This window comes from Microtus pennsylvanicus, chromosome 2 (genome assembly GCF_037038515.1).
Source record: "Microtus pennsylvanicus isolate mMicPen1 chromosome 2, mMicPen1.hap1, whole genome shotgun sequence".
In the NCBI taxonomy this organism is placed as follows: Eukaryota; Metazoa; Chordata; class Mammalia; order Rodentia; family Cricetidae; genus Microtus; species Microtus pennsylvanicus.
The window spans coordinates 100,668,705-100,693,702 of record NC_134580.1 but is presented as its reverse complement, the minus strand read 5'-3'; the positions used below and the strand labels follow the sequence as shown (position 1 = coordinate 100,693,702).

At 51.2% G+C, this 24,998-nt stretch overlaps 1 protein-coding gene across 1 annotated transcript in view; it reads right to left on the bottom strand.

The window, feature by feature from the left end:
• The window catches only part of Duox1 (dual oxidase 1), a 34,399-nt gene that overhangs the window by 5,279 nt on the left and 4,122 nt on the right, over window positions 1–24,998 (bottom strand). The window contains exons 3-28 of the mRNA XM_075961990.1: window positions 24,513–24,596; window positions 23,951–24,115; window positions 22,947–23,134; window positions 22,592–22,793; window positions 22,265–22,431; window positions 21,817–21,877; window positions 21,615–21,711; window positions 19,905–19,992; window positions 19,067–19,169; window positions 18,634–18,806; window positions 16,600–16,775; window positions 16,232–16,350; window positions 15,495–15,632; window positions 14,711–14,824; window positions 13,804–14,003; window positions 13,079–13,264; window positions 9,362–9,587; window positions 9,101–9,194; window positions 8,676–8,851; window positions 6,448–6,517; window positions 5,942–6,067; window positions 4,870–5,048; window positions 4,535–4,765; window positions 3,941–4,040; window positions 3,701–3,750; window positions 2,422–2,549 (exon numbers count right to left, since the gene is read on the bottom strand). Of these exons, the coding sequence (XP_075818105.1) occupies window positions 2,422–2,549; window positions 3,701–3,750; window positions 3,941–4,040; window positions 4,535–4,765; window positions 4,870–5,048; window positions 5,942–6,067; window positions 6,448–6,517; window positions 8,676–8,851; window positions 9,101–9,194; window positions 9,362–9,587; window positions 13,079–13,264; window positions 13,804–14,003; window positions 14,711–14,824; window positions 15,495–15,632; window positions 16,232–16,350; window positions 16,600–16,775; window positions 18,634–18,806; window positions 19,067–19,169; window positions 19,905–19,992; window positions 21,615–21,711; window positions 21,817–21,877; window positions 22,265–22,431; window positions 22,592–22,793; window positions 22,947–23,134; window positions 23,951–24,115; window positions 24,513–24,596 (3,641 nt within the window). The remainder of the gene's footprint in view (window positions 1–2,421; window positions 2,550–3,700; window positions 3,751–3,940; window positions 4,041–4,534; window positions 4,766–4,869; window positions 5,049–5,941; window positions 6,068–6,447; window positions 6,518–8,675; window positions 8,852–9,100; window positions 9,195–9,361; window positions 9,588–13,078; window positions 13,265–13,803; window positions 14,004–14,710; window positions 14,825–15,494; window positions 15,633–16,231; window positions 16,351–16,599; window positions 16,776–18,633; window positions 18,807–19,066; window positions 19,170–19,904; window positions 19,993–21,614; window positions 21,712–21,816; window positions 21,878–22,264; window positions 22,432–22,591; window positions 22,794–22,946; window positions 23,135–23,950; window positions 24,116–24,512; window positions 24,597–24,998) is intronic.

The window sequence follows — 24,998 nt, the reverse complement described above, 5'->3', positions numbered from 1 at the left end:
CCCACTGCTCTTTTCTCCTGTGCTCCGCCATGTAGCATGGCCTCTCTGATAAGCCATAACCATTCTGCCTCGTCAGCCACCCCCACATGTCACCAGCATGTCCTGCCACTACGCAGGCCTGTCTCCTCTGCCCCCTGCATATCCTGTCGCTCCTCTCGCCCTTGCATCTGTGTGCATGCCCTTCTACCTAGGTCCTGCCACCTGGATTGCTCTTCAGTGTCCACTCAGCCTTGTCGATGTTTAGTTTCTCTTTTCTAAAGCTGTGGCTGAAGTCCCATTTTCCCCTCCAAGTTGCCCCTAGCCAGGTCAGCGTAAGTGAAACTCTTCCTCCGTGACTTCCTGTGGCTTACTGTTGGGACCCTCTGCTCAGCAATCCCTTCTGTTTGGAGTGAATGTGGCACTGGTCTCTGCAGCAAATCCTAACTTCCCAAGGGCAGGAATTGCCAACTATGTTGGACTTCCCACAGAGCTAGAGAAAAGAGACCCTTGGTTGCTATCTATTTCAGTGAATTCAAGTCTCCTGTTCAAGAATTAATTCCTTCTCCAGTCAAGGGTTCCACATTTTTTAACCTTTCCCCACAAGTGGTGGAGAAGTTCAGTCTAGGCTGTTGTCAGCATGAACATTCTTTCTCAGAGTCTGCTCCCTCCATCCCTGGGGATAAGTGGGAGGAAGTTTCTTTGGCCCTTGAACTCCCTAACCAGGCAAAATGCTCTCAATCTGCCAGGCTGGGGCTGCCCAGCAAGCCAGCGATGTCTACAACCCAGCAATGAGTCAGAAAGCAGTCTTGAACTTAGGGAATCAAGCTAACCACTCTACTGGGCCTCCCTGCTCATTTTATCACCAGGAACATGTTCCTAGCAAAAGCAGTAGGCATCAGGCTAGGACTCCACCCTTCATTGGGTAGGGACGGAGGGAGGAAAGGAGGAAATTAGCTAACCAGAGCTCTCAAAGGAGGGAGAGGTTATTCGGAAGCAAACATCAGCAGTTCTAGAAACTGTCCTAAGCCAAGGCAGATAGTTATTTCAAAATCAGGAAGTGCTAAGCCACAGCAATAATCTTCCCAGCTAACAGTGAGGATAGAGCTGCATCTGGGAGGAGGGAAGTGGGATACCAGGATTCAGCCACAACCAGACAATGGTACATTCTTCATCGCAGAACAAAAGAGACCCCTGTGTACTGTTCTGCTAGGAGATAAAAAGTGCTAGTCATGGGGGCTTTGGGCTCTCTGAATGCCAGCAACCAAGCCATCAATCAACTGGTGGGAAAAATAAGGGCCTCGGGACTTGGTTTAATTTCTCAGTCACCTTAGGGTGCCCTTTGGGGCATACTGTGTACCTGAGGCAAGGGGGCAAGCACAGGGACCCAGGTCAGAGTCAGCTCAGGAATTCAGGTCAATCAGCTGTTGGCAACACAGTGTAGGGTGACAGGGGCAGAAGAAGAGAGGGGAGGAAAGAAACCATGGATCCTAGCTCGAGAAGGAAACAGGATAGGCGTGTAAGAACGGTAATGTCAGAATCAAGCCTTTGCTTTGGGCCTGCTCTCAGGCACTAACAGGTGTTGTCTGAGTCCTGAGTCACGGCCAGTGTCATGGCATCTCGTGTGAGTCTACATCAAAGAGTGCCATATCCTGTTCTCCACTCCCTTCCTCCTGGCTGCAGGCTCTTCCTGTGAACCTCCCCCATCCTCAAAAGGCGTAAGAGATCCCTTCCTCTGCCACCTAGGCCCTGACAGTCTTCAGAGACCCAGCCATTCTGTTTGTCTCTCATGCTGTGTCCTGAACTCTCCTTGGAGCCTAGACCATGCTATTACATCTCTGTTGTCTGTCCATGGTGTCAACAACTCCTAATAAAGTCCTTTTCTCCAGTGACGCCAGCTCAGTGTCCTCTTGGACCACTTGCCCCACCAAAACCTAACACGGTGGAGTCTCAAAGTCCATCTTATCAGCAGTCCGGCTGGTGTTTCGAGCAACCCTATTAACTTCATAGGTGTTTGGTCGCGTGATATGACTAATGTGTTCTCAGATGAGATCAGAACAAAAGCAGAACCCACTGAAGTTTCTCTAGAAGAATAATTCTTCCTTAAGGTGCAAGCAGTCCACCCAGGAACCAAAAAACCAGCCAGGCAAAGGCAGAGAAAGACTGGAGAGAAATGGTGTGGGGGAGTCTGTGAGGAATGCGGGTGAACCTGGCAGGGCTGCTACCAAAAAAATCCACGGCAGGGAGGGATCTTCCGAGAGGCGCGTAATGGGTTCGGCCTCCTGGAGAGCCCCACACTATAATTTCCATCTTTATGGAGGGATATGGGGAAATGAATACATGAAATAACTAAGGGGATGGAAAATCAACGTCGAGCCCTCAGTGCCTCCCTAGGAACGTCTTGTCTGCACCCCATTGGCCTGGCTCACAGCCAGAAACTCTCACCAGGACATAGAGAAAAATGTAGAGGTGGTGGGTCAGCCAGAAGCCCCGGAAGCTGCGTCGGCGGAAGTGGTGGGAGGCGAAGACGTACATGATGGCCAGGACCAGGAGCAGCAGGACTCCAGTGAGGCCTGGGAAGAGAAAAGGGCAGGAGACTGAAGAGCAGTGCTAGGCTGTCTTATCGCTGATCCGCCTGGCCGTTGCAGGGCCTGGCATATTGCAGGCTTCTCAACCGTGTGCTGAATGAATGAATGAATGAATGCACAGAAATCTCTAGATGAGACACTGGAAATATCAGGCCCCATCACCATGGAGTCAAAACTGCACCACTATTCTTGGTTATTATGACATGAACTCTGGACCAATTTGTGCCTGGGACCATACCAAACAGCAAATTGACAGAGTCCCTCATCTACCCGGAATTGGTAGAAAGCCCCAGCTTTCCTGGAGGATTCCATGCCAGGGGTACAAAGAGGGTCATGCTGAAGCCAGGATGGGGTGTAGAAACACAGAATACCTCAGTGATCAAGGAGGAGAAAGACGGTAATTAGGAAGATTAGAGCCCTGATGTGTGGGAACGCAAAGGTTAAGGAGGGATTGAACCGCAGCCTGTAAAAGTCGTGAGCAGAGAGAAGAGCATAAATACAGCCTTATCCACCAAATCCCAGGGTGCGGAAGTCAGCAAGCACCCTCTGAAGTTCAAAGCAGTAGGATTTTAAAAAACCTGCTGTATTTCACAGAAGGAGTGAAAATGAAAAACACATTACCCCAAGGAGGGAACAGACTGAAATTATAAATAGGCTTAGGATCAATCTTAATAGATTCTCAGCTATTAGCTCTGAGTTGGGTGATTGCAGTAAGCTAGGAATATTCCCCAACCTTTGTCAAGGCTTCTTATGGTGTGGGTGGGGGCTTCTGCCTGAACTGATTAAAAAAAAAAGGAAGCCTGGTCCTTCTCCCATGGAGCTGGGGCACAGCATTTCTCCAAGCAACAGTCATGGTAAGTATAAGTATTATAAAGAAGGCCTACTCCCAGCCCTCTGAGAACCAGTCCAGAATAAGGTCCAGTAAGCCCCTCCTAGGGGGGATCTAGCCCAAGGTTGAGGGGAGCTGTGATGAAGCCACCAAAGTTTCTTACTGCCCAGAAGTGTCCTCTGGGCTAGAGGGCAGAGCCTGGCTCATCATAAGAATTGAGTGAGTTTGGCTATTCAGTGACAGACGGAACCCATAGCCTGGAATTTGGAGTCAAGCCTAGACATTCAGAGAGGGGAAGAGTTCTCACCTGGCACAGTCTGGAAGAACCACCAGTAATACTTCTGAGGGAACTCTGACCTGTGTGGAAGGCACAGCAGGGAGTCGCAAGATGAGTTCTCCAGGCCCTCTCCGAGAGTTCCCAGAGGAACAGAACAACTACCTTTCAGGTTGGTCATTGTCTGTCCATCCCAGAAGGTGACCCTGTTCTCTGGGCCAAGCAGATTTATCCTCTACCTTCAGGAAATTCATTCCTGACACACACACTTACCCATCATCATGGAAGAGGCCAGGGAAGAGGCAGGAGAGGACACTGAGCGGGCTGACGGAAAACAGGTACACATTCACCGCATGGCCAGCACTGTGTAAGACTAGGGAAGACCAGACAGGGTGATGAGCCCAAGGACAGCCAAGCGAGGAGGCTCAACACATCCGAGTGCCAAACAGACATGGAGGAATGAAACAGCACCCTCGTGGTCTGGGCTGCTGACTGGTAGTCAACCTCCTGGTCCTCCCCCATTCCACCCACGAACACAACCACATGAGTCTGAAATTCTGCCATTAGAAGCTCATTCCTTTGGTTTCCTTCACGGATCTGTTTTAAAGCATAAGAACTAAGAGAGCAAGCATTTCTACCCTGTCAGTTAAAGTTGAGGGGTTGAAAGTATAGGAAAAGCCATTCAGGGCAGGGTGGGCTCCTGAACTTAACTTCATCCCACAAGCCCACCTAACTCCATCCTTATGGATATGCCACCCAAGAGCCACATTAAAGTTAAGTGCCAGTGGGGACGGGGAGGAGCCCCAGAGGAGGGGAAGCTAGCAAGGGCAGCAGGCACCGAGAGAATCCCAGAGCAGCAGCCCCTGCCTGTGAGGATGATGGCTGTGGAGGCGATGAGGCGATGGAAGTCCACAGCGGCATCAAAGGGAATGTAGCGGTTGAGGAAGGTCTCTCGTAAGAAGGTGATGAGGTTGCGACACATGGTGAGCAGGATGTAGGAAAACATGAAGGAGATGCTGGCCGCTGTGCCCCGCGACAGGATGATGCCCACACGGGTGGTATCGGTGATGCCGCTGTGGTGTGCCGCAAAAGCATAGTCTGTGAAGGGACAAGAGTGCAGTTGGAGGCGACGCAATCGTCACTTGCTGCAGCGCATCACCACGACCACCCACCCCTGGCCTGCGGTATATGATGTCACTCACAGTAGGCCCTCTCCAGAAAGAGCGCCCCAGTGATGGCGTAAAACACTGCCACACAGCCTATGTGGCGCCGATAGTTCTCAACGAAGCGCTTGAACTGCTGCAGCGTTTGGTGACGGCGGCTGTGTTGAAACTTCTCTCGGTGTGCCTCCGTGAACAGCAAGGGCTGGAACGAAGTTACCCTGGGAGACAAGAAGCCTTAACCTTTGGCCTGTGAGACTCAATACCAGTGGAAAATTGCTACCCCAAGGGGTGTCTCTGAAGAGCGTCCTGGAAGGACAGGTTCAGACCCTTAGTAGGCTACAACTACTAAGTCTAAGTGAGGGCGGATCTCCAAGTGATTATTTCATCCCCAGGGCATACACAGCCTCTACACCAGGGTCCATTCACACAGGCAGCACCTTTCCCTCCCTATCTGTTGCTCCTACCAGGCACCCACAGTTAGCCTATGGAAGGCTCAAGGGGCCTGTCACAGTTAGCTTTCGTGGTTAACTTGACATCCCTGGGAAGAAGTAACCTCCACTGAGGAATTACCTTCATCAGATTGGCATGTTTGGGGCATTTTTTTTTGTTAACTGATGTAGGAAGGCCCAGTCCACTGTGGGCGGTGCCATCCCTGAGCAGTGAGCCTAGGCTATATAAGAAAGGTAGCTCAACCGCTAAAGGAAGCAAGCTGGAAGCCAGCGTTCCTCTGGTTTTTGCTGCAAGCTCCTGCCTTGACTTCCTGCCATGGCCTCTCTCTATGATAGATTGAAACCTGTAAGCCAAATAAGCCCCTTTCTCCCCAGGTTGCTTTTGGTCATGGTTTTATCTCAGCAACAAAAACCTAACTAGGGCAGGTTCTCTGCGAAGGCCCCCCAACTTCCCAGACAGAGGTGAGAAAACATCCCTGAGTCCTGAAGTTCCTTGCCCTTCCTACCACTCTAACATTCATCAGTAGGGAACTGTAGTGACAGGCGCACGGGTTCAAAGCATTCTGGCGCAGGGAGTACTTATCTGCCTATAGAGCAGAGTACTCAGCACCATGTAATGAGTGGTTGAAGGGGCATTGACTTTAGGGGCAAAGCAGCCATACTTCTTGCCAAATCTCCGTCGGATCTCTTGAGGAGGGTCTGTGTCCATGGGGCACTGTAGTCTCTGTGGTGATGCCTCAGTCTTGATGTTGTTGCGGGCACAGTGGGCATTTATTCTGGGTGAAGGACTAGGAAGGAAAAGCGGAAGGTGTCTGCCAACCGACCTCCTGCTGCCCTGCTCTGCCTCCAAACCAACTTTGTCGAGGAAAGATAAAAACCCTCCACGCAGGACAGCAGGAGTTCCCCAGCAAGGTGGACAGGGAGTGAGTTCCAGTGGAGGTCGCCACATGTAACTGTGTCCTCTCTGAGGACACTTGGCCCCGGCAGTGAGTGAGCTCTGCCTAACTCAGCAGGCTCACTTCTCATCCCGATGCAGGATGTACCCACAGAAAAAGTGTGCCCTTTTTCTGTTTGCATGAAGGTGCTACATGGGATGGGGGCAGTGCCCAACCTCAGCCATCCTAGGGACAAAATGACAGCTACCCCATATACCCAGACGGAAACTCACCAGATCTTCTCCTGGCTGATGTAGGAGGCTCGACGGCAGAGGTTCTTGATGACTTCGGGCACTTCCACCCCTGTGATGAAAAGCTTGGTGAGGGAACAGCTCAGAGTTCAGCTGAGCCTAGCTCAAGCACAGGGTCCCCCTCCTTCCTAAGTTCAAACCTGTAGAAAGTCTCCATTCCAGAGGAGAACCTGCCTCTGGGGACCCCAGCCTCAGTTCTCGGCCCAGTCCAGTGAGAACCGGACTCACCTATCTATTGATCAGTGTAGCTAAAGGTCTTTCTGGGTTGGAAAATGTTCATAATACAATACTGGAAACTTTATCTCATTTTCCTGTCAGAGCTGCACACTGAGAACAATGCAAGGCTGAGCTGCAAATCCGAGTTCTTTTTGGAGGGCATGGGGGTTGAGACAGGGTTTCTCTGTGTAACAGCCCTGGCTGTCCTGGAGCTCTCTTTGTAGTCCAGGCTGGCCTAGAACTCACAGAGATTCACCTGCCTCTGCCTCTTGAGTACTGGGATTAAAGGCGTGTACTGCCTGGCAAATCCAAGTTCTTACAGGAGACTTGGAGCCTCCAGGGTGCTTCTAAGTTCTAAGTCAACCCCGAAGATGTCTTGGCTCATGGTGAACTTATCCACATGAAACCCAAGTGTTTAAGAGTTATTTTAAACTTATGAGTGTTTGTATCCGTAGATCACTGTGCATCATATGTATGCCTGATGCCCAAGGGGGCTGGAAGAGGACACCCAATCCCCTGCAACTCGGTTCCAAGTGGTTGTGAGCTGCCATGTGGGTGCTGGGAACTGAACGTGGTCCTCTACAAGAGCAGCAGGTGTTCTTCACCACTGAGCCATCCCTCCAGCCCCAAATTCAAGTGTCTAGCTCCAAATGCCAATATCTGACTCTCCAGTCGTTCGGCAAACAGCAAATGTGGTGAGGTAGTAATCCAGAAAGACCTCGTCTTGGTGAAAGAGAAGAGCTGTTTGTAAAGCCCGTGTGCCCTTTTCTGTCATGTCAAACCTTTCAAATAAGCTCAGAAGGAAAGAGCAATGTGCAGCGATGACCGAAAGGGAAACAAGATGCCACACATTGTTCACTCAGTCCCCTGCCCGGTCACACCAGGCCCGGTATCCCCAGGACTGTGTAGCCTGGCTAGCCTCTGCCCTCAGGCCTAAGTACCCATTGCTTGGCTTCCTAGGAAAAGAAGAAAGCTACAGATTCAGCTTTCCTTTTCACCAGCTCCCCTTGCCCGCAGGCCAGAGGAGGCCTTGTGCAGAAGTTGATCCGCATCTTGCCCAACTCGCTCCATCTCTCAGCAACGCTGCTAGCCCCCACTGTTCTCAGAATCCCGGGAAGGACTGGGTTTGGTCTCAACATGTTCCAAGGAGAATTTCAAGCTACAAAGACGTTGTGACAGCTCAGAGCAGGCCACGCACAGACCCTGGGCTTGCAATCTGTCCCATCCCTCACTCTGACCCCGACCTTCCACCCACTTGAGTCAGACGCAGGTAGGGCAGGAGGTAGGGAGCAGACAGTGTCGTTGGACCTTGACGTACTCAGCAAACGTTTACGAAGCACTTAGCCAGGAGATAGGGCGGGAGTTAGGGGATAAAACCCCAAATACACCCAACCCATACAACCTAGTCACTGAGAACGTACCCTGACCTGAGTAGAGCTGTAACAAAGAGACACTGTTTCCTCCTTGCTCTGGGCACTAAGCTCAGAGGTGCAGGGGTGGGGTGGCTTTGGCAAGGATCCAGCAGAAGCAGGGCTCCAGTCAACATCTCTTACCGAAAATTGAGTGTAGTAGCAAACATCTGTTTTCCCAGCACTTGGGAGGTAGAGGCAGGAGGATTACCAGAAGTTCAAAGCCAGTCTGGTGCGCATAGCAAGTTCCAGGCCACCCAGTCACGCACAGAGCAAGACGCTATCTCAAAAAAAAAAAAAATGTCTCCCACCCACCTCTCACCCCACTGCAGCAGCCAGGCTACATTCATGGGCCCCAAGGCGCTTCTATCTTCCTGGGCCCTTTCCTCCATACAAATAAAAATAAATTAGCAGTGTTATTCGATAATCACATGAGCATCATCCAGGCTGGCTATATTATGCATTCATTATTATACTGATTTTTTTCCCTTCTGGTTCTCATACAAAGTATTTCTGTGGGCTCCTAAAAGTATGTTATGCCTCCTGACACATACGTCAGCCAGCCTGCCAGCCAGGCAGCCCCACCTTTGACACAGAGCTGTGTGAATCGGAGATCGCTGTCGTGGTCCCGCAGCATGAAGTGGAAATCCTCCCAGGTCAGTTCCTCCTTGTCCTGGAAGCCCGACTCCCGGAACATGGACTCCACCACCTCAGTCAGCTGGGCCTTGGACAGGCAGTTGTTAGAGATCTCAATGAAGGACCTAGGGTTGGGGGTGGGCACACCAAGAAGGCTCGCTGACCATCCCACCAGGTCTTCGGGGAGATGGGAGGCTAAATCAGGGACCCGGCTTGCTGAATCCCAAGTTCCCTAGTAGTTCTGGAAGGCTCTGGTTACAAAGATAAGGAGGAGGCCCCCTGCTTCTCCTTTATAACTATTCCTGTGATGGACCCTCCTCTTCCTGGAAGTCCCTGTCCTGACTTAACTCTCCTTGCTGTTCGAGAGGACCAACCTTAGCATCCTAATGAACTCATCCTTGGAAATGAGGCCATTCCCATCAAAGTCATACATTCGGAACATAAGGCGAGACTTCTCCTCGGGGGAGCCTGGAAGAAGAAGGGTTCTGTGAGGAGAGCCCAACCCAACCTCCAGAACCCCTTACTAGACTCCCAGGCATCTGTCGTGGACTCGCGGCTCTCTGTTTCCTATAGTTCAGCCACACTGCAGTGCCGTTGTCCCACCCCTGTCTGAACATTATTTTCTCCTTTCTCACCTTTCATGAAGACTACCAGGATGTCCAGGAACTCCCGGAAAGAGAGGTATCCATTGCCGTCCTTATCAGCCAGAGAAAACATGGACTCCACAAACATATCCTGGGGCTTGAGGCCCAGAGACTCTGCAAACTCAGCCCTGCTCAGCTCACAGGTCAGGGCCTCGCGCACTTTCACTGAGGAGTCCAGAGGCAGAGTCCCTGCATCTGCCTGATTGATGTCCAACACCTGCATTTAGGCAGACACAGGAGTTGGGGGGTGTCCTTCACTTGCAGATTGGTGGGACCACTTTCTGAGGCATCTGTCCAGCACATGCCCCCATAAGCAGTCCAGGTCTGTGAGTTACAGCTATGCTACAGAGGCCTGGCCCTTTGACTTAGCTGACTGAACCAAGTATGCACATTTGACCCGACCTGGGCATTTGGAGTTACAACCGATAGGTTCCAGAAATGTTGTGACCTCAGCACAATGCTGTGATCTAACCTCTGTGATCAGAGACACAGGGGTTAGAAGAGTCAGAGAGAAAGTAGACACAATCGAAGACAGGCCTTGCTTGCCAACAGTATCCTCCCCCAGATCTTCCCAAGCCAAGATGAAGTCCTCCTCCATTTGGGGTTCCTGAGACCGTGTTTATCCTTTATGTCTGTCTTCCATCTAAAGGGGTTGGCAGAGGAGAATTCTTATTGTGGGTCGTCTCCATCTTACCCATGGACTGCCCCAGCAGGAGAACAGCCGGTGAGGGTGGCAGGTAGGCCAAGGCCATAATACCTGTTTTTCCTGCCTGTCAACAGCTGCTCAGTCCAAGCCTGGCTGTGTTTTCATGAGGCAAACACTACAGCTTCAAACAAGGTGCTTTAGTGGAAAGAGCCTGGGGCTGGAGGTAAGAGACCTGGGTTCATGTCCCAACCCTGCCATCTGGGTGCTGTGTGCCCTAGGGCAGTTCCCTTCAGTTGTCTGGGCTTCGTTTCCTCACCTGCCCTATTTATCTCATAGGTTATGGTGACAAGCAACAGGAGTGTCTGTGTCGGGCATGGCTTGAGAGTACAGGGCAGCTAGGGGGAGACCTAACAGTCCGTGAAGCTTCCAGAACAAGGTCTTCCCTTCATCCTGATGACATCTGGACTCAGTGCAGGTGCCTGGATCCCACTGGTGCCCTAGCAGGAGCCACAACCCAGCAGCTTAGGGTTCCCTGGTTCTTATGCACACTCAACAGTTGGAGAATTAATCCTGGCCCAGAGTCCATGTACGCATGCTCATTAAATGGATATTCTCCCTTGTCACTCTCTCCCGGCTAGGCAGCTTACTCCTTCCCAGACATTAATTTTCTCCCTTCTGCAGGGCTCCTCTGCTCAGTCCTACCTACCCACTCCCTTCTCCTGGGCCAAACTTTTTCTTTGTGTCCTTGCCAATCTTAACCTCCACCATGATCTTACGCCAGATTGACAGCTTTTCTTCACTAACATATTAGATCACGTGTTCCCTGGATCACCTTTACCGTCCTCACCCCTTACCAATCTTTTGGGAGAACATCATCACTGGCCCAATAGAACGATTAACTTTCTTGGGACGCATGCTGTATTTATGTGTCTACCCTGAGCCCCATGCTGGGGACAGAACCCAGGGTTTTACACATCCCAGAAAGCACTTGATCAGTGAACTATGTCCACAGACACCATTGGTTCTGAGACAGTAGTCGAGGCTGGATTTGAACTCCCAATCCTCCTGATTACAAGTGTGTACCACCATGCTTTCTACATTAAGCCTCCTATTTCCACTCCAGCATTCTATCCAGGTTATCTTTAAGTTTGGACCAGATGTGGGCATCAGTCTTTGGACTTTTCTCTTCTATCTAATTTTCCCACACCTTCCCAGTAGTTCTCAGAAGTCCATATGGTAGCTCCTTGATGCACTCCCCGAAGAACAGAACTCTGGCTCCGGAAGGGGCACAGAGCTGGCTTGCTCTGCTTCATTCCTGTGCACTGTCTCCCAGGAGACCGGACTGAGTTGGGTAGGAACACAGGAAGTGTGAAAGGAACTAAGAGAGTGCTTTTTCAGAAGAGCGCCAGCTCTTTACATGCTCCTACAGACTCCTCAAAGCAGAATAATCTTGGCATCTGTGCCTTTATTTTGTGTATCTCCTTTGGGCTTCCGTTTCCTGTTTGGGTTGGAGAGAAGGCTCGGGAGTTAAGAGCACATACTGCTTTCCAAGGGAACCTGAGTTCAGTTCCCAGCACCAACATTAGACTTCTCAGGAGGTTCCCAACCATTTCCCTGCCATTTGAGTTCCTGGGGGATGTGGTGCCTCTGCCCTGTGAGCAGACACACTCATTTGTGCTGCCCCGCCCCCGTGGACATAATTAAAATAAACCCTTTTTTTTTAAAAAAAAAAGCAAAAATAGTGCCAGGCTGTGGTGGCGCACACCTTTAATCCAGTACTCGGGAGGCAGAGGCAGGCAGATCTCTGAGTTCGAAGTCAGCCTGGTCTACAAAAGCTAGTTACAGAACAGATGCCAAAGCTACAGAGAAATCCTGTTTCGAAAAACCACACACACACACACACACAAACCCACACCATAAAACCTCCTGAGGCTATCAGGGTGATCAACCCTAAATTTCTTTTCAAGGCTGAAGACATCAGATGAGGGTAACAAAGCTTTGCTACCAGATTTTACACCCTGTTCCAAACCCCCGAAAAGGAGCTGAACGCTGTAGTAACTGCCATAAACCTGCAGTCACCTTCCCTTCAGGACAGCAGAGCCCGTAGGCAGATCGTTCCATGATGAGATGCTCCCTAAACAGAAGCAGGTACTCCATGATGGGAGCTGAGGCTGCCCACGAAGCAAAACAATATCATCTTGTGGGAACTAGAATGTTCCTCTCACTGACACATTCTCTGGAGTCATTTGTAGAACTGAAACTGAAACACTAACCTGCCAGACCACGGTGTGACTAGGGCCGACTGGCCATGCATGCCTCAGACCATGGTGTGACTAGGGCTGACTGGCCATGCGTGCCTCAGACCACGGTGTGACTAGGGCTGACTGGCCATGCTAATCTACCAGACCATGGTGTGACTAGGGCTGACTGTCCATGCGTGCCTCAGACCACGGTGTGACTAGGGCTGACTGGCCATGCATGCCTCAGACCATGGTGTGACTAGGGCTGACTGGCCATGCGTGCCTCAGACCATGGTGTGACTAGGGCTGACTGGCCATGCATGCCTCAGACCATGGTGTGACTAGGGCCGACTGGCCATGCATGCCTCAGACCATGGTGTGACTAGGGCCGGCTGGCCATGCATGCCTCAGACCATGGTGTGACTAGGGCTGACTGGCTATGCATGCCCCCGGGTTCCCTCTTCTGCCCTTTCTGTCTATAATCTAGAAGTGCAGGTCAATACCCCCAAAGACAGCATTGCGATGTTCCAGCTCTGTCTTCCCAACATGACTATGTTGACAGACTCCTTGACTTTGGTTTGTGAGGCAAGCAGCTGAATGAACCTAATTAGTTGGGACATGCCCCTGTGTCCACTCCTCTAGATCTGGTCTCTGACCTGGGACTCTAGTAACATAAAAGTCTGGTGACTTGACCTAAATCATGACACTTAGTTAAGAATTCAAACCTTGAGTTTTGAATGATCACCCCTATGGCCTCAAGTAGGTAAGGATGCGCGCGTGCGCACACACGCACGCACACCAGATCTGATCCCACGTACACACCTGGGAGAAAAGGTGCCTGAAAAAAGTCTCCAGGAGGTGACTCCGCTGTTCCCTGGTCACTGCCACCCTCATCAGCTCCTGCTCCCGCTGTTCCCACTCCTGGAAGCTCAGCTCACTCTCCTTCAGGGCCCCCCTGATGTTTTCTACCAGCGCCTGGCGCTCTTCCTCCGTGTTCAGCAGCAGCACCTGCAAAGGCAGCAGGAGCAGAAGCAAACATGTCAGAACCTCTCAAAGAAATGTGTTTCGCTTGGGTCACACCAGGGGTCATTGGTGTGGCCTGGCAGAAGAGATACTGTCTTTCCATTTACAGAAGAGAACTTCAGGTGAGCATTTACTCCATACTGGAGAAAAGCCGGAAGTAGGGAGGGGAGCAGAAGGTGGAGTGGACCCACAACCGGCCTCCTGTTTGACACCCCTCCAAGTGCCTGGAAATCCCCTAAACTGAAATGAGGGAATAGGGAAGAGGACACAACTTCTTCCAGGAACTCCTAACTACCTAGGACACATAAGAACATCCTTCATAGAGAAGGAAGCTGCCAGTGGCTGCCAGAGTACGAGGAAACTATCAGTCAGCATGGTCTAGAACAAGACAGACACGTTCAAGTTCATCTCTCTATCAGGCACTATATCCGGGGACTAGCAACCAGAAACCCTACCTCTTGTCTCAGCGTTCCTTCCCTTCCACATAACTACCTCAGCTATGATGGGGGTCAGCTGGGCCATACCAGGTCATACTCCTTGGGGATCTTGAGCAGCAGGGCGCGGCGCCCACGGTTGCTGGACAGAATGAGGTTGACCTGCTGTGGGGGCCGCAGCTGGATTGTACGGAGCACGGTGAGCCTGCCATCTACTACTCGGATCTGTCCAGGCTGCAAGTGTACGAGCACTGGCCTGCAGGGCTCCTTGCGGCCTTGCCACTCTGAGGCTGGAAAGCAAGAGATGGGGCTGGGTCACCTAGGGTGTAGAACGCATCAGGAGAGAAAGAGAAGGCCAGTACAGGGTCTCAGCAACCACTCGGCCCCTTCCTAAGCCCCAAGGGTCATTCTCTTCTCAACAGTTCTGCTGTTCCTCTAATCCATGAGGAGAAGAAGGACGGCTGATTCCTGAGTGTTTGCTGGATATTTCCCGTAATGCTTTGCATTAGTTATTGCATGTCTTCACAACCTAAGATACAGGCACCGTTAGGATCCCCCTTTTACAGAAGAAACAGGTTTAGAGATTTAAACTAAAATCTGCCTAAGGTCCCACAGCCAGTCTGCAGTGGTGGAATCAAGATTCCAATCCTTGCTTGACTTCAGTCCTTCATTGATTGCTCCCGTTGCCTGCGATTCCAGGGTAAGATGCCGCAAAACCATCCGGCACTTGTGATTCATAACCCTTTGAAATGAAGGCAGGATCTCATGACTCTGCCGCTACTCCATCACATTCCATTTCTTTAGGGTCATTGGGAGGAGCTTTGCAACTTGGAAAGCTGCAGGTCCAATGCCTACCGTGCCTCTCCTCCACCTGCCCATGCTTCCCTGACAGCCCTATAAACGAGAATCCTTTTCCACGGGCTTCTGAGATGGGGGTAGGGACCAGAGCCCTAAGCCATATCCTTCCCATCACCGCCCCAGCCACCCCCAGGCCTACCTTCTACTCCCCCTACAAGCTTCTCAGACATGATGCTCTGGCGGTCCTGTCTCTGGAGCCTCTTGAAATTCCTCATCCGAAGCCGGGCAACAATCCAGGCACTGAGCAGGCTGACTGGCGTGAGAGTGGGGGAGGGTATTCCAGGAAGTGAGGGTGGGAGCAGATAGGAGTCGCTCCCGTCTCACCCCCTTTCCTTAGGACGAGTGCTCCCTAGTCCTCCCTTCTGATGCTCCTGATGCACAGCTTTCCAACTGTGGGGGCCCCATGGAAGGAACGGCTTTGCATCCCACAGGGAGCTCTGGAGAGTGTCTAAAATATCTGTCTTGTCACCAATGGTTCCATTACTCAGATCCCTTCCCAGCCAGGGACTAAGTCCACACTTGGATTCCTCAAACCACAAGCTAGACATACCATACCAGGCTGCTGGGCCACCCACACAGAGTCTTATCATGTTCCTGTTCTAGAAACCATGTCTGGCCCAGCTCTGCTTCTCAAGTGAGGATTTGTCTCTGACAGCTCCCTAGGCACAGCCTAGGCACCAACAGGTGCAGACCTGGGCTCTTACAGACTCTCGGCCAAGCTAGGCCTGGGGGCATCTCAGGAGATCAAGGAGGCTGGAGCTCACTTATCTGCAGCAAGACACCTTTTCTTCTGCTTGTGTTTTTCTCACCACCCAGAGGGACAGCTACTCTGTACTGTTTGCTGTCATACGTAAAACAAGCCCAGCTCACCCCTAGATTGCACCTTTCAGTAGCCCCATCTTGCCTACCCATTACTCTCCTACCTAAGGGGAAGCAGCAAAGGGTCCCAATGGTGAGTCCGAAGCCAAATCCGCTGCCCTTGAAATAGTCCCGAATGAAGACGGGGACACAAGCTGGCAGGCCCTTGGTGCTGAGCTGACTTGGCTGTGGACAGGGGTCTCCTGGGGAGGCAGAGGAGGTCAGAATATTGAGTACGGGGCCACAATCTGGCACAAGCCCACGGAGGAGGGTGATAACAGAAGAAAATAGGGTACTCTGGGAGCTAGAGAGCAAGTAGCAAGACCATGGCATTTGCCTAGGTGGGTAGCAAGCAGGTCCCAGCATGAACTTCAAAACATGCACACACACACACACACACACACACACACACACACACACACACACACACACAGAGAGAGAGAGAGAGAGAGAGAGAGAGAGAGAGAGAGAGACTTCCTTCACCACTGCTATCGAGTATAATAACCTCGCCTTCATTTGACCCTCCTAATGCCACTTACAGCCCCCATCCTGTCCCATTTGAATGTCAGAGTCCTTCCCAGGTCTTTGAGAGAGTCAGTCCTCTCCCCAGTTTATCACCTCCTGGTCTTGTGCAAGGGGCAGCTATATGTGGCAGCCCTGGTACCCCAAACCAAACTTCACAAGGCAGAACCCTCAGTCATACTACACTTAGAGTGTTCATCCGGCCTCATCAAACCAAGCCTACGGTTGAGGAAGGACAAGACTCTGAACCCTCCCCTCTAGCCTTCTCTAGGTCTCTTACCTGCAAGCCAAAAGAAGACATTAGGCTGCAGGGCTCTGGGGTCCACATTGGTGACAGCCACTAGAATGTCCCTGAGGGAAGTGTTTCTGATCTCTGCAATTTCTTCCTTAGAGAACAGTCTGGCATAGGAGAGGCGGAGAGCTATCATGGTTAGGGAGAAACTTAGGACCCCACACTCTGGTATCCCATGGGCAAATCGTCTCTGGTCCACAGCTGTTTGTGAGAATCTGCCAGCCTAGGGAGCTGCCAGAGACAAATCCTCACTCGAGAGATCCAGAGGGACTGGAATTGAGGCCAGTTGTAGGGTCAAGCAGAGGGCTGTGGTCCAGGCCTCAGAAAATCTGAGACGTGGCCCTGGCAAGCATTACCCATTCCTGCTGTTCTCAAACCAATAGCGATCACCATCCCGAAGTCTGACAAATTGGTCGAGGACAATGGTGCTGAAAAGAGGCCCAGGGTCCCCATGGCTCTCCAGAAGCCCTCCTGGGAGCAGCTCCAGCCGAGACAGGTCCTGATTGTATAGGGCAGCTGTGGCCTCCAGCACCTGGAACACAGGATGATTGAGAGAGGACCCAGCAACCAGCCTTGGGCAAAGAGACAGCTCCCAGGGATTAGCCGCAGGCATGATAATAATGATAAATGACCTGAACAATATCTCATTCCTAGAGATACACCTATCTCTAGGAATTACACGATTACACCCCAGGCTTTCCTCTGGGTGCTTTACATTAGCTAGATTGTTTACAGGAATCTTTCCACATATTCAACATCCTGTTCTGTGAATGTTGAATAAAAGCAACAGCCGGTCGTCTACATAGTTTCTTGAGAAGGAATAGATCTGAGAAGCAAATCACTGTGTGAGAGGCTGAATGGCTGAATGATATTATAAAAGGCTTCTATCCTTAGAGTTAGAAAAAAACTTTAAAAAGCTAAATCCCTAGCAATCCATGGTCCCAGTTGCTCACACCTTGTAATCCCAGCACCGAGAGACTGAGGCAGGGGGATCACCATGCACGCTGCTTGTTTTGAAACACAGTCTCACTGTGTGTGTGCCAGGCTCGCCTGGTACCGAGATATTCCTGCGTCTGCCTCCCTCATGCTGGGGTGTAGATTTGTGTCACCTCACCCAGTGCCAGAGCTTTCTACCTTGTTTTTTAAAATAATTATTTATTATATATACAATATTTCTGTCGAAGAGGGCACCAGACCCCATTACAGATGGTTGTGAGCCACCATGTGGTTGCTGGGAATTGAACTCAGGACCTTTGGAAGAGCAGGCAATGCTCTTAACCTCTGAGCCATCTCTCCAGCCCTCTACCTTGTTTTTAACTTCATTTTATTTCCTATTGCGTTTAATTTTTGTGTGTAAGCTGTGTGTGAGTGCAAGGTGATGCGCATGCGGACCCCAGAGGACGACTTTCAGGAACTGGCTTCCTCCTTCCACCACGAGGACCCTGGGGAATAGACTCGGGTTGGCAGGCTCGACAGCAAGTGCCTTGACCAACCGAGCCATCCCAGTGGCTCCTATTCTTTACCGGTGTTCTAAGTACCTGACCAGACTCATTCCAGTGACACCTAGCTGAAGCCAATGACTTGTTAAATTGATTTGTCTCACGATCCCTAGCATTATAAAAAAATGTTTTAAAAATGTTTGTGAGATCACTGTACATGTTACTTTTGGGCAGAGGTGAAGAGAGTATTTCTTGAGACAGGGTCTCCTGTAGCTTTGGCCAGCCTGGAACTTGCTGGCCTTGAATTCCTGGACCTCCTACCTTTGTCTTCCAAATCCTAGAATTACAGGCGAGAGACACCATGCTGGGCATAGCACTTTCCTATAATAAGCCTTTCGATTCTTTCCAGTAACTCTACAGTAAGGGCACGGTGCACTAGGCACACAATCGTGGAAACACATCTATGCCTAGGTGACTGTGCCAAGACGACTGTGCCAAAACGGTAGGGCAATCAAAGTTGGTCTATCGATGAGTAGATAATGCCATTTGCCCACAGGCGATAGCTCAGAGTGTAAAAGCTAACTTAGGGTGAAGACAGCGGAAATATCAAATACACAGAAACATAGTTTGTTCCTAAGTCAAGGGGCCTGCAATACCACTCTAGGGCTGTCAAGAGTAACAAAATCAATGTCTACCAAGTAAACGCATTACATGCAATAGACAGTCAATACATATTTGCTGGGCCTTGGCCTTCAGAGTCAAAAGTCTAATCCTGCTAGACTTGGAATCTCATAAGTTGGTGGACAAGATTGGGAAAAGTGACCTTCATGAGTTTTGTCCCCTGTCAAGTGCTTGTCTCTGGTAACTATGTTTTCCTATCCATCTTCCCTGTGTGGGGATGGTGTGCCCAGACCCTCCCACTCAACCCTCTGGGCCCTAACCCTTCCTCACAGTGCCATTGCTTCTTGAGAGTGAAGGGTTGATGTCTTGCCAGTGGGAAATGGGAGGCAGACCCAGTGCTGCTCTGGCGTTGGTGTAAGAAGGCAGGCCTAGATCCCGACCCCGCTGCAGGCAGCTGGCCACGTAGTCTGTACGGGAGAACTTCAGTGGACCGGGCCAGAAATCTGAAAAAGGAAGACTAACGCGTTGGAGGAGGTCAAGGGCCATCAATGCAGCCTCCAGCCCGGACCAGTCCGACCAATGCCAAGAACATTTGAGCCATGGAGAAGGAATGGGGTCATAGTCAGTGGATCAGAAATTTTCCCAGCAAAGGATGACATACAGCCCTCAGCCCTGAGAACTCCCCGCTTCCTGGCTCAGGTCCAGCCGGATCTCCTCCCAGGGGTCAGAGGTTCACAGCCTGCAGGGACAGCCTTGGGCTCACCTCGCACATCCTCAACCACGACATGGTCCTCTCTCTCGGCGATCTGGGAAACCATGCCCAGCAGCAGCGCATCCACATCTTTAGCACTTCGTAGGTTTGGGTGCTTAAGGAGTTGGGAAAAGAGGGACATGGATAATGGAGTCAGAGGTTGGGTAGCCTGGTGCCCTCCACCACACCGGCCACATCCTTGAGCCCACTCAGTCAAGCCCTTTGCTCCTGGTGGGCATTCCTCAACTTGGGTCAATTCTTCACTCAGAGAAAATGGTATTCCCACCCAAAGCCGATGTCTTGGAACACAGAGGATCTTTAAACGTTTATTCTGTCCTAGATTTGACAACATGATGGGCAAGGTCCCTAGACGCTCATCTTTGCTCTCTCATTAGCTAGTTGTATGATCATGGAGGAGTCATAGGACCTGTCTGAACTTGCTGTTCTCCTTTTACTAGGGGAGAGCTCGGGACTACTGGTATATATACTCAACTCTCAAGCAATTGCCTAGGAGGGATAGCATTGCTGGGTGCTCCAAAGCCTCCAGGGACCCAGAGCTGTCAAAGGAGAGGACATACCTAGGAGGAGCAGTGAAGGTGGAACCGCACCGAGCACATAGTGTCCCCTCCCCTCCTGTCTCTCATATCTAGCCCTTGGGTGAGGGTAGAGGACTGACTTCTGACCAGGTACCCAAGCTGTCCCCTTCACTCTAGCCCATCCAAGCTGCCTACTGCAGTCCCATTGTCTACCTTCTTCACATTCTCAGACACATGCACATACAACACACACACACACACACACACACACAGCATATACATATATTAATCCAATATATGTCTCCAACTCTAACCTCTCGACTCCAGTAGCTGTTACAGACCCGGAGGGCTCCGGAGAAACTTGCGTTATTGGCAATCCTCTGGAAGTGGCAACTGGCATCCCTAAAATGCAAAGAGCAAGAGTGGTTACTGAAACCACAGGGTCCTAATGTCAGACATCAGCTTTGCTCTCCAAGACTTCAGCCAGGGGTCCCAGGCCATAGCCTTTTCTATTTTCTGTGTAATCAAGACATCTGATCTTGGTAGTTACTGAACTATCTGACTCTTGGAAAGTCCTATCTCCCATCTGACCAAATGTGTGAAAATTTGGCCATAAATATATTTTATCTGCGCCCTTTCCAAACGGATAAGAACACACACAGATAGCACCCATGCATACACAGTTAGGAGTCCTTTGGTACCACTTGGTAGGACTTATAGAGCCCTCTAAATAGCAGATCCACTGATGCATACATCCTTTATGTAAAGCAGCATAATATTTGCCTATAATCTATGCACAGCGACCCATACAGTTAAGGACTCTCTGAATCTTTGTATGTATGTTTTGCACAGACATATTCATGTATGTTTGGATGCAGGTGCATGTATGTTTGTACACATGTATGTGGAGTCCAAAGTCCTTGGGTGTCAGTCCTTGGACGCTGTTCACCTAGTTCTTTTGAGGGTCACTCACTGGCACCTAGGACCTGACAGTTAGGCTGGACTGGCAAACCAGCCGTCTCAAAGGGTCTGCCTGTCTCTGCCCTCCCAGCATTGGGAATCACAAGCCTGAACCACCACATCGGTCTGTCTGTTTACAGGATGTTAGAGATTGAACTTTTGAACTACAGGCCTTGTGCTTGAGTGGCAAGTACTTTCACCAGCTGAGATATTTCCCCACCCCCTACATTCTTATAATATTTAATATGACATAAATGCAGTCTAAATAGTCTTTAGATTTTATTCTGTTAGGAAGAATGTCCCTAAAATGTCTACATTTTCAGTACGGAAGGAACTTTTCCGGATACTTAAAATCTGAGGTTGATTGAGTAGATAGGGAACCTAACACTGTAAGGGCTGACTAGATGCACACTACCTGTATATACTTTTATTATATACACATCATGTATACATAGTTTTATTTATATGTATGTATACATTCTTTTTTTAGAGAAGGTCTTGAGTAACCCAGGCTGGCCTTGAATTCTCTGTATAGCAGAGGATAACCTTGAACTCCTGTTCCTCTTGACTTTATCTCGAGTGCTGGGAAAAGAGACTATAAGGATGCACCCACCCTCTTTCTAAAAATGAAGTTTTCCCATTTGGCCAACCCTGGCCCTCTGAGCTCAAGCAACTCTCCCATATCAGCCTCCCAAACAGGAGAGACTACTTTAGAGACCCGAGCCACTGCAACCAATGATATGTATACATTTCTGAAGGATGCAAGCTTCTCTCTTTTGATCAATCAAGTGTGTACTTCTGTAACCCAGCCTAGGAGGCAGAGGCAGGATGATCTTGGCAAGTTCCAGGCCAGCCAGGGCTACACAGTCCTGTCTTGACAAACCAGCGACCAAACACATACAAACAAGCACACGGTTGTGGGCTACAGACAGTCCACACCATGCACAAGGGTCTGTTCAAATCTCCTTTCTTTATTCTCACCATTCTCTCTAGAAACTAGCTGCTCCAAACGGATAGAACCCTGTCCTGCTCAAAAACACAAATGTGTGAGCCCCCTCTCCTACCTCATGTAGACCCCGGGGGGCACCATGGTGGAGAAGAACTGCTCAGAGGCCACCACAAACTCCGGGGAGATGCTGGGGTCCAGAAATGGACGGTATCCTGAGGTAGGAGGAGAACTGGACCCATTAGGACTTTAAAAACTCACTACCAGCCTTTCTTCAAACGATACTTAGCGATCGCTCAGCCCTCTTCCCCACCCCTCACCTGCATACTTCGGGGGAGTTTGCTTCAGGAAGCTGGGAAGCCACTCATACATCGCAATGTTCTGAGAGGAAAGAGGTATAAAAAAAATGTGTAGGGCTGGGCCAGGCAGGGTACCGAGCCCAGGAAAGCTTACGAGTAGACACGAGGACCCAGCAAAGCCGATCATGGAAGAAAAGATTTAAAACAAGAGCACCAAAAATCAGGTTCTTCAAATATTTACTGAGAGAGAAATGTTAAGTAATGATCAAACCCAAAATTATCTCCCATAAACAGAGTTTGCCTCTCTATCATGTACAATAGTTTTCCCGGATCTCCAGGAAGATGGACCATCTTGGAAAGGGGCATCATGGGAAGGGGCCTTGTCCAAGGCTGGGGAAGCTTTGCTGGGGGAGCTGGATCTCCCTGGATCCTACTCGCAGGTGGGCGCGGGTCAGGAGGCACCACTCACCTGGTAGGTAGCAATGACCCTCTTGCGCGCATGCTGGAACAGCTCCTCATCTCCCCAGTGTGGGTGCTCCCTCGCCAACCTCCTGGCCCACAGGTTGTGGTAGCGAAACCACAGCAGGCCCAGAGCCTGCAGGAAGGGCTCCCTGTTCCCGCGCTGGGCTCCAAAGGCTGCATCCATGTGGAGACAGAGGGGGTTGGAGGAAGGCAATGGGAGGCAGCATGAGCCAGGGGAGCCCAGACCCACAGGCAGACCCCTCCAGCAAGTCCCCAACCCCATCAGCCTGATGCCTCCAACCCTGCTCCTTCTGCGGGGACCCCTCAGTCTCACCATACATCTCCTCCTGCCTGTCCTGCTCCCTGGCGGGGTCCGGTGCCATCCACATGAGCAGAGGGTCCTGGGATTTCCGAGGGAATGCAGGATCGGCCCCCGATGCCAGCTGTCCTCCTGAGAAGCTCCTCAGCGTGTCGCTCCACGAGTGAGAGGAGCCATAGATGGCACTGCCATCCAGCCAGCCGGTCACCTGATTGGTCTATAGGGGACGTGCTGGTGAGCCAGGTGGGGGGGGGGGCAGGCAGGTGCCAGAGGGTGGGAAAGAGCCTCACCCTGCCCAGTTTTCCCAGCGGGTCTAACTTCAGTCTCCCTTCCCACCTGCCTGCCCTCCTCCCTGGCTGCCTGGCCTCACCAGATCCCTAGGGTTGCTGGGGCTCTGTCCGGTCTTGTGGTCCCAGCGGCTCCTTTGAAAGGGCAACACCACGTCCCCACGCTTGTCAGGGTCGAACACGGGGTCCCCACGAGGGATGTAAATGTTGAGGAACTCTGCGGGGCAGCCTGGCGTTTCCACACTCACCAGGTCGGAGAGCACGTGGTAGCCTGCCCATACATAAAGCAGGAGGAATTACCCGGCTAGCCAAAGGCCATGCTCTTCCCTGTCTCAGGTGTGGAGGCCTCCCCGCTTCTCGAAGCTTCAGGATAGTCATCTCCTATTATGGGCAAGTCCAAGCCCTGACCTCCACATCCCCTCCCAACTCTCTTTCTCCTGCCCTGCCTGTGCCTACACCTGCTCTAAGATGTTGTCATTGTCAGTTTGGCCTTCTCCTTGGTAACTGGGAGGTGTTTGGTGATGATGCCTCAGTAGGCAGGGTTGTCAGCACCAGCTCCAACATGTAGCTAGGAGCCTCCCAGAAGGCCCACAGCCAAGCAGGAAGTCACATGGGAGTCAGCAAGGGCAACAGAAGCCATCATTGCTGCAGGACCAGCCATTAACCCCCATTACTGAGCTTGTGACACCCCGACACCCCCATATAGCCCTCTCTGCTGAGGTCAGAACCCTTCTCTCAGCCTGTTGTAGCAGCCACTGGGGCAGCAGGGTCCCAGGGACAGTCTATCACAGTGTGGACACCAACCCTCACCCCAAACGGAGAGATGCTCCTCTGCTCTCCTCCATGTCCTCTTCCAGCACAGGGAAGATTCACGCCCTGCCAGGCTTCACTTCAGCGTGGGTCCTCCCTTCTTCTGCTTTTGCCCCTACCCTATTTCATGATTTCATGGCTTCCTCTTCCATCTCTCACGCCCACCTTTGATCCTCCATTGTATCTTTCCTCATCCCCCCCCCCCCCCGTTCCTTACGCACTGAGGTGTTCAGTTGACACCCACTGGCTCTACTCCTCCCGAGGCTGATGCTCTCACCGAAGAAGACACCCAGGACTGTACGGTTCCGCAGAGAGGGCTGCCCTGCAGGACCTCTCATGGCCGTGTTGCTAAGGTCTCGGGGGTTAGGCAGGTAGGGTTCTCTCAAGGGCTGGTACACTCCATCGGCATAGCTGGCTGGAACAAGGCGCTGCAGCCGAGAGCCTGGCACAGGAGAGGTAAAGACAAGGATGGGTTTGGTGCGTGTGTCTGTCTGCCTGCCTGTCTGTCTGTCTGTCTGTGAGTGCAAGTACCCTAGAGGCAGAACCCCTAGGCCTGAAGTTACAGGTGATTGTGAGTTGCTGGACATAGGTGCTGGGAACTGAACCCAGGTCTTCTGTAAGAGTAGCAGTTAGTGCTCTTGACCACTGAGCCATCTCTCCACTCCAGGGAGCATTCTTGACCTCTACGTTCAGGCTTCCCTCCATACCTTGAATCCTGAAGCCTTAGATATTGGCAGCCTCTGACGATAGTTGCGATAGCCTTTTGTGATACTTGCCAACTCTCAATCTCCACTGGAGGGTACCACCTTGATGCCCGGACTAACTTTGCCCTCACCTACCTTTGCTGCCCCATCTGTGCTCCATGAGGTTGTTATACCATCCATCAAATCGCTGTACCTCCCAAGAAATGGAGTTCTGAGCCCCTGTGTGAAAATAAAGGGAAAGAGGCCGCTGGGCAGGTGCAGGCAGAGGGGACCAAGCAGGCCATGAGGGAACAGGGCCTGTGATTCTGATTCTTGAAAGAGCAGGAGGAGGAAGTACGGCCCAGAGGGAGAAACCAGGGCAAAGTGCTGTCTACTCTTTAAGCCAGGAAGACTTGACTCCGAAAGTGGAAAACGGTGCACGACCATGCAGCACCTGCTAACCGTGGCCTCAGAGGAGAGGCAGAGCAGCACAAAGCAATAGGATGGGGTCACACAAGCTTGCACTCCTCCTATTGCAAGTCTTTGGGAGACACAGGAGGACAAAAATCATCCCTAACCCTCAGATCCAGTAGGGAGCAAGAGCTAGCCACACCCTGTAACTGGGAAGGACAAGTCATTCTG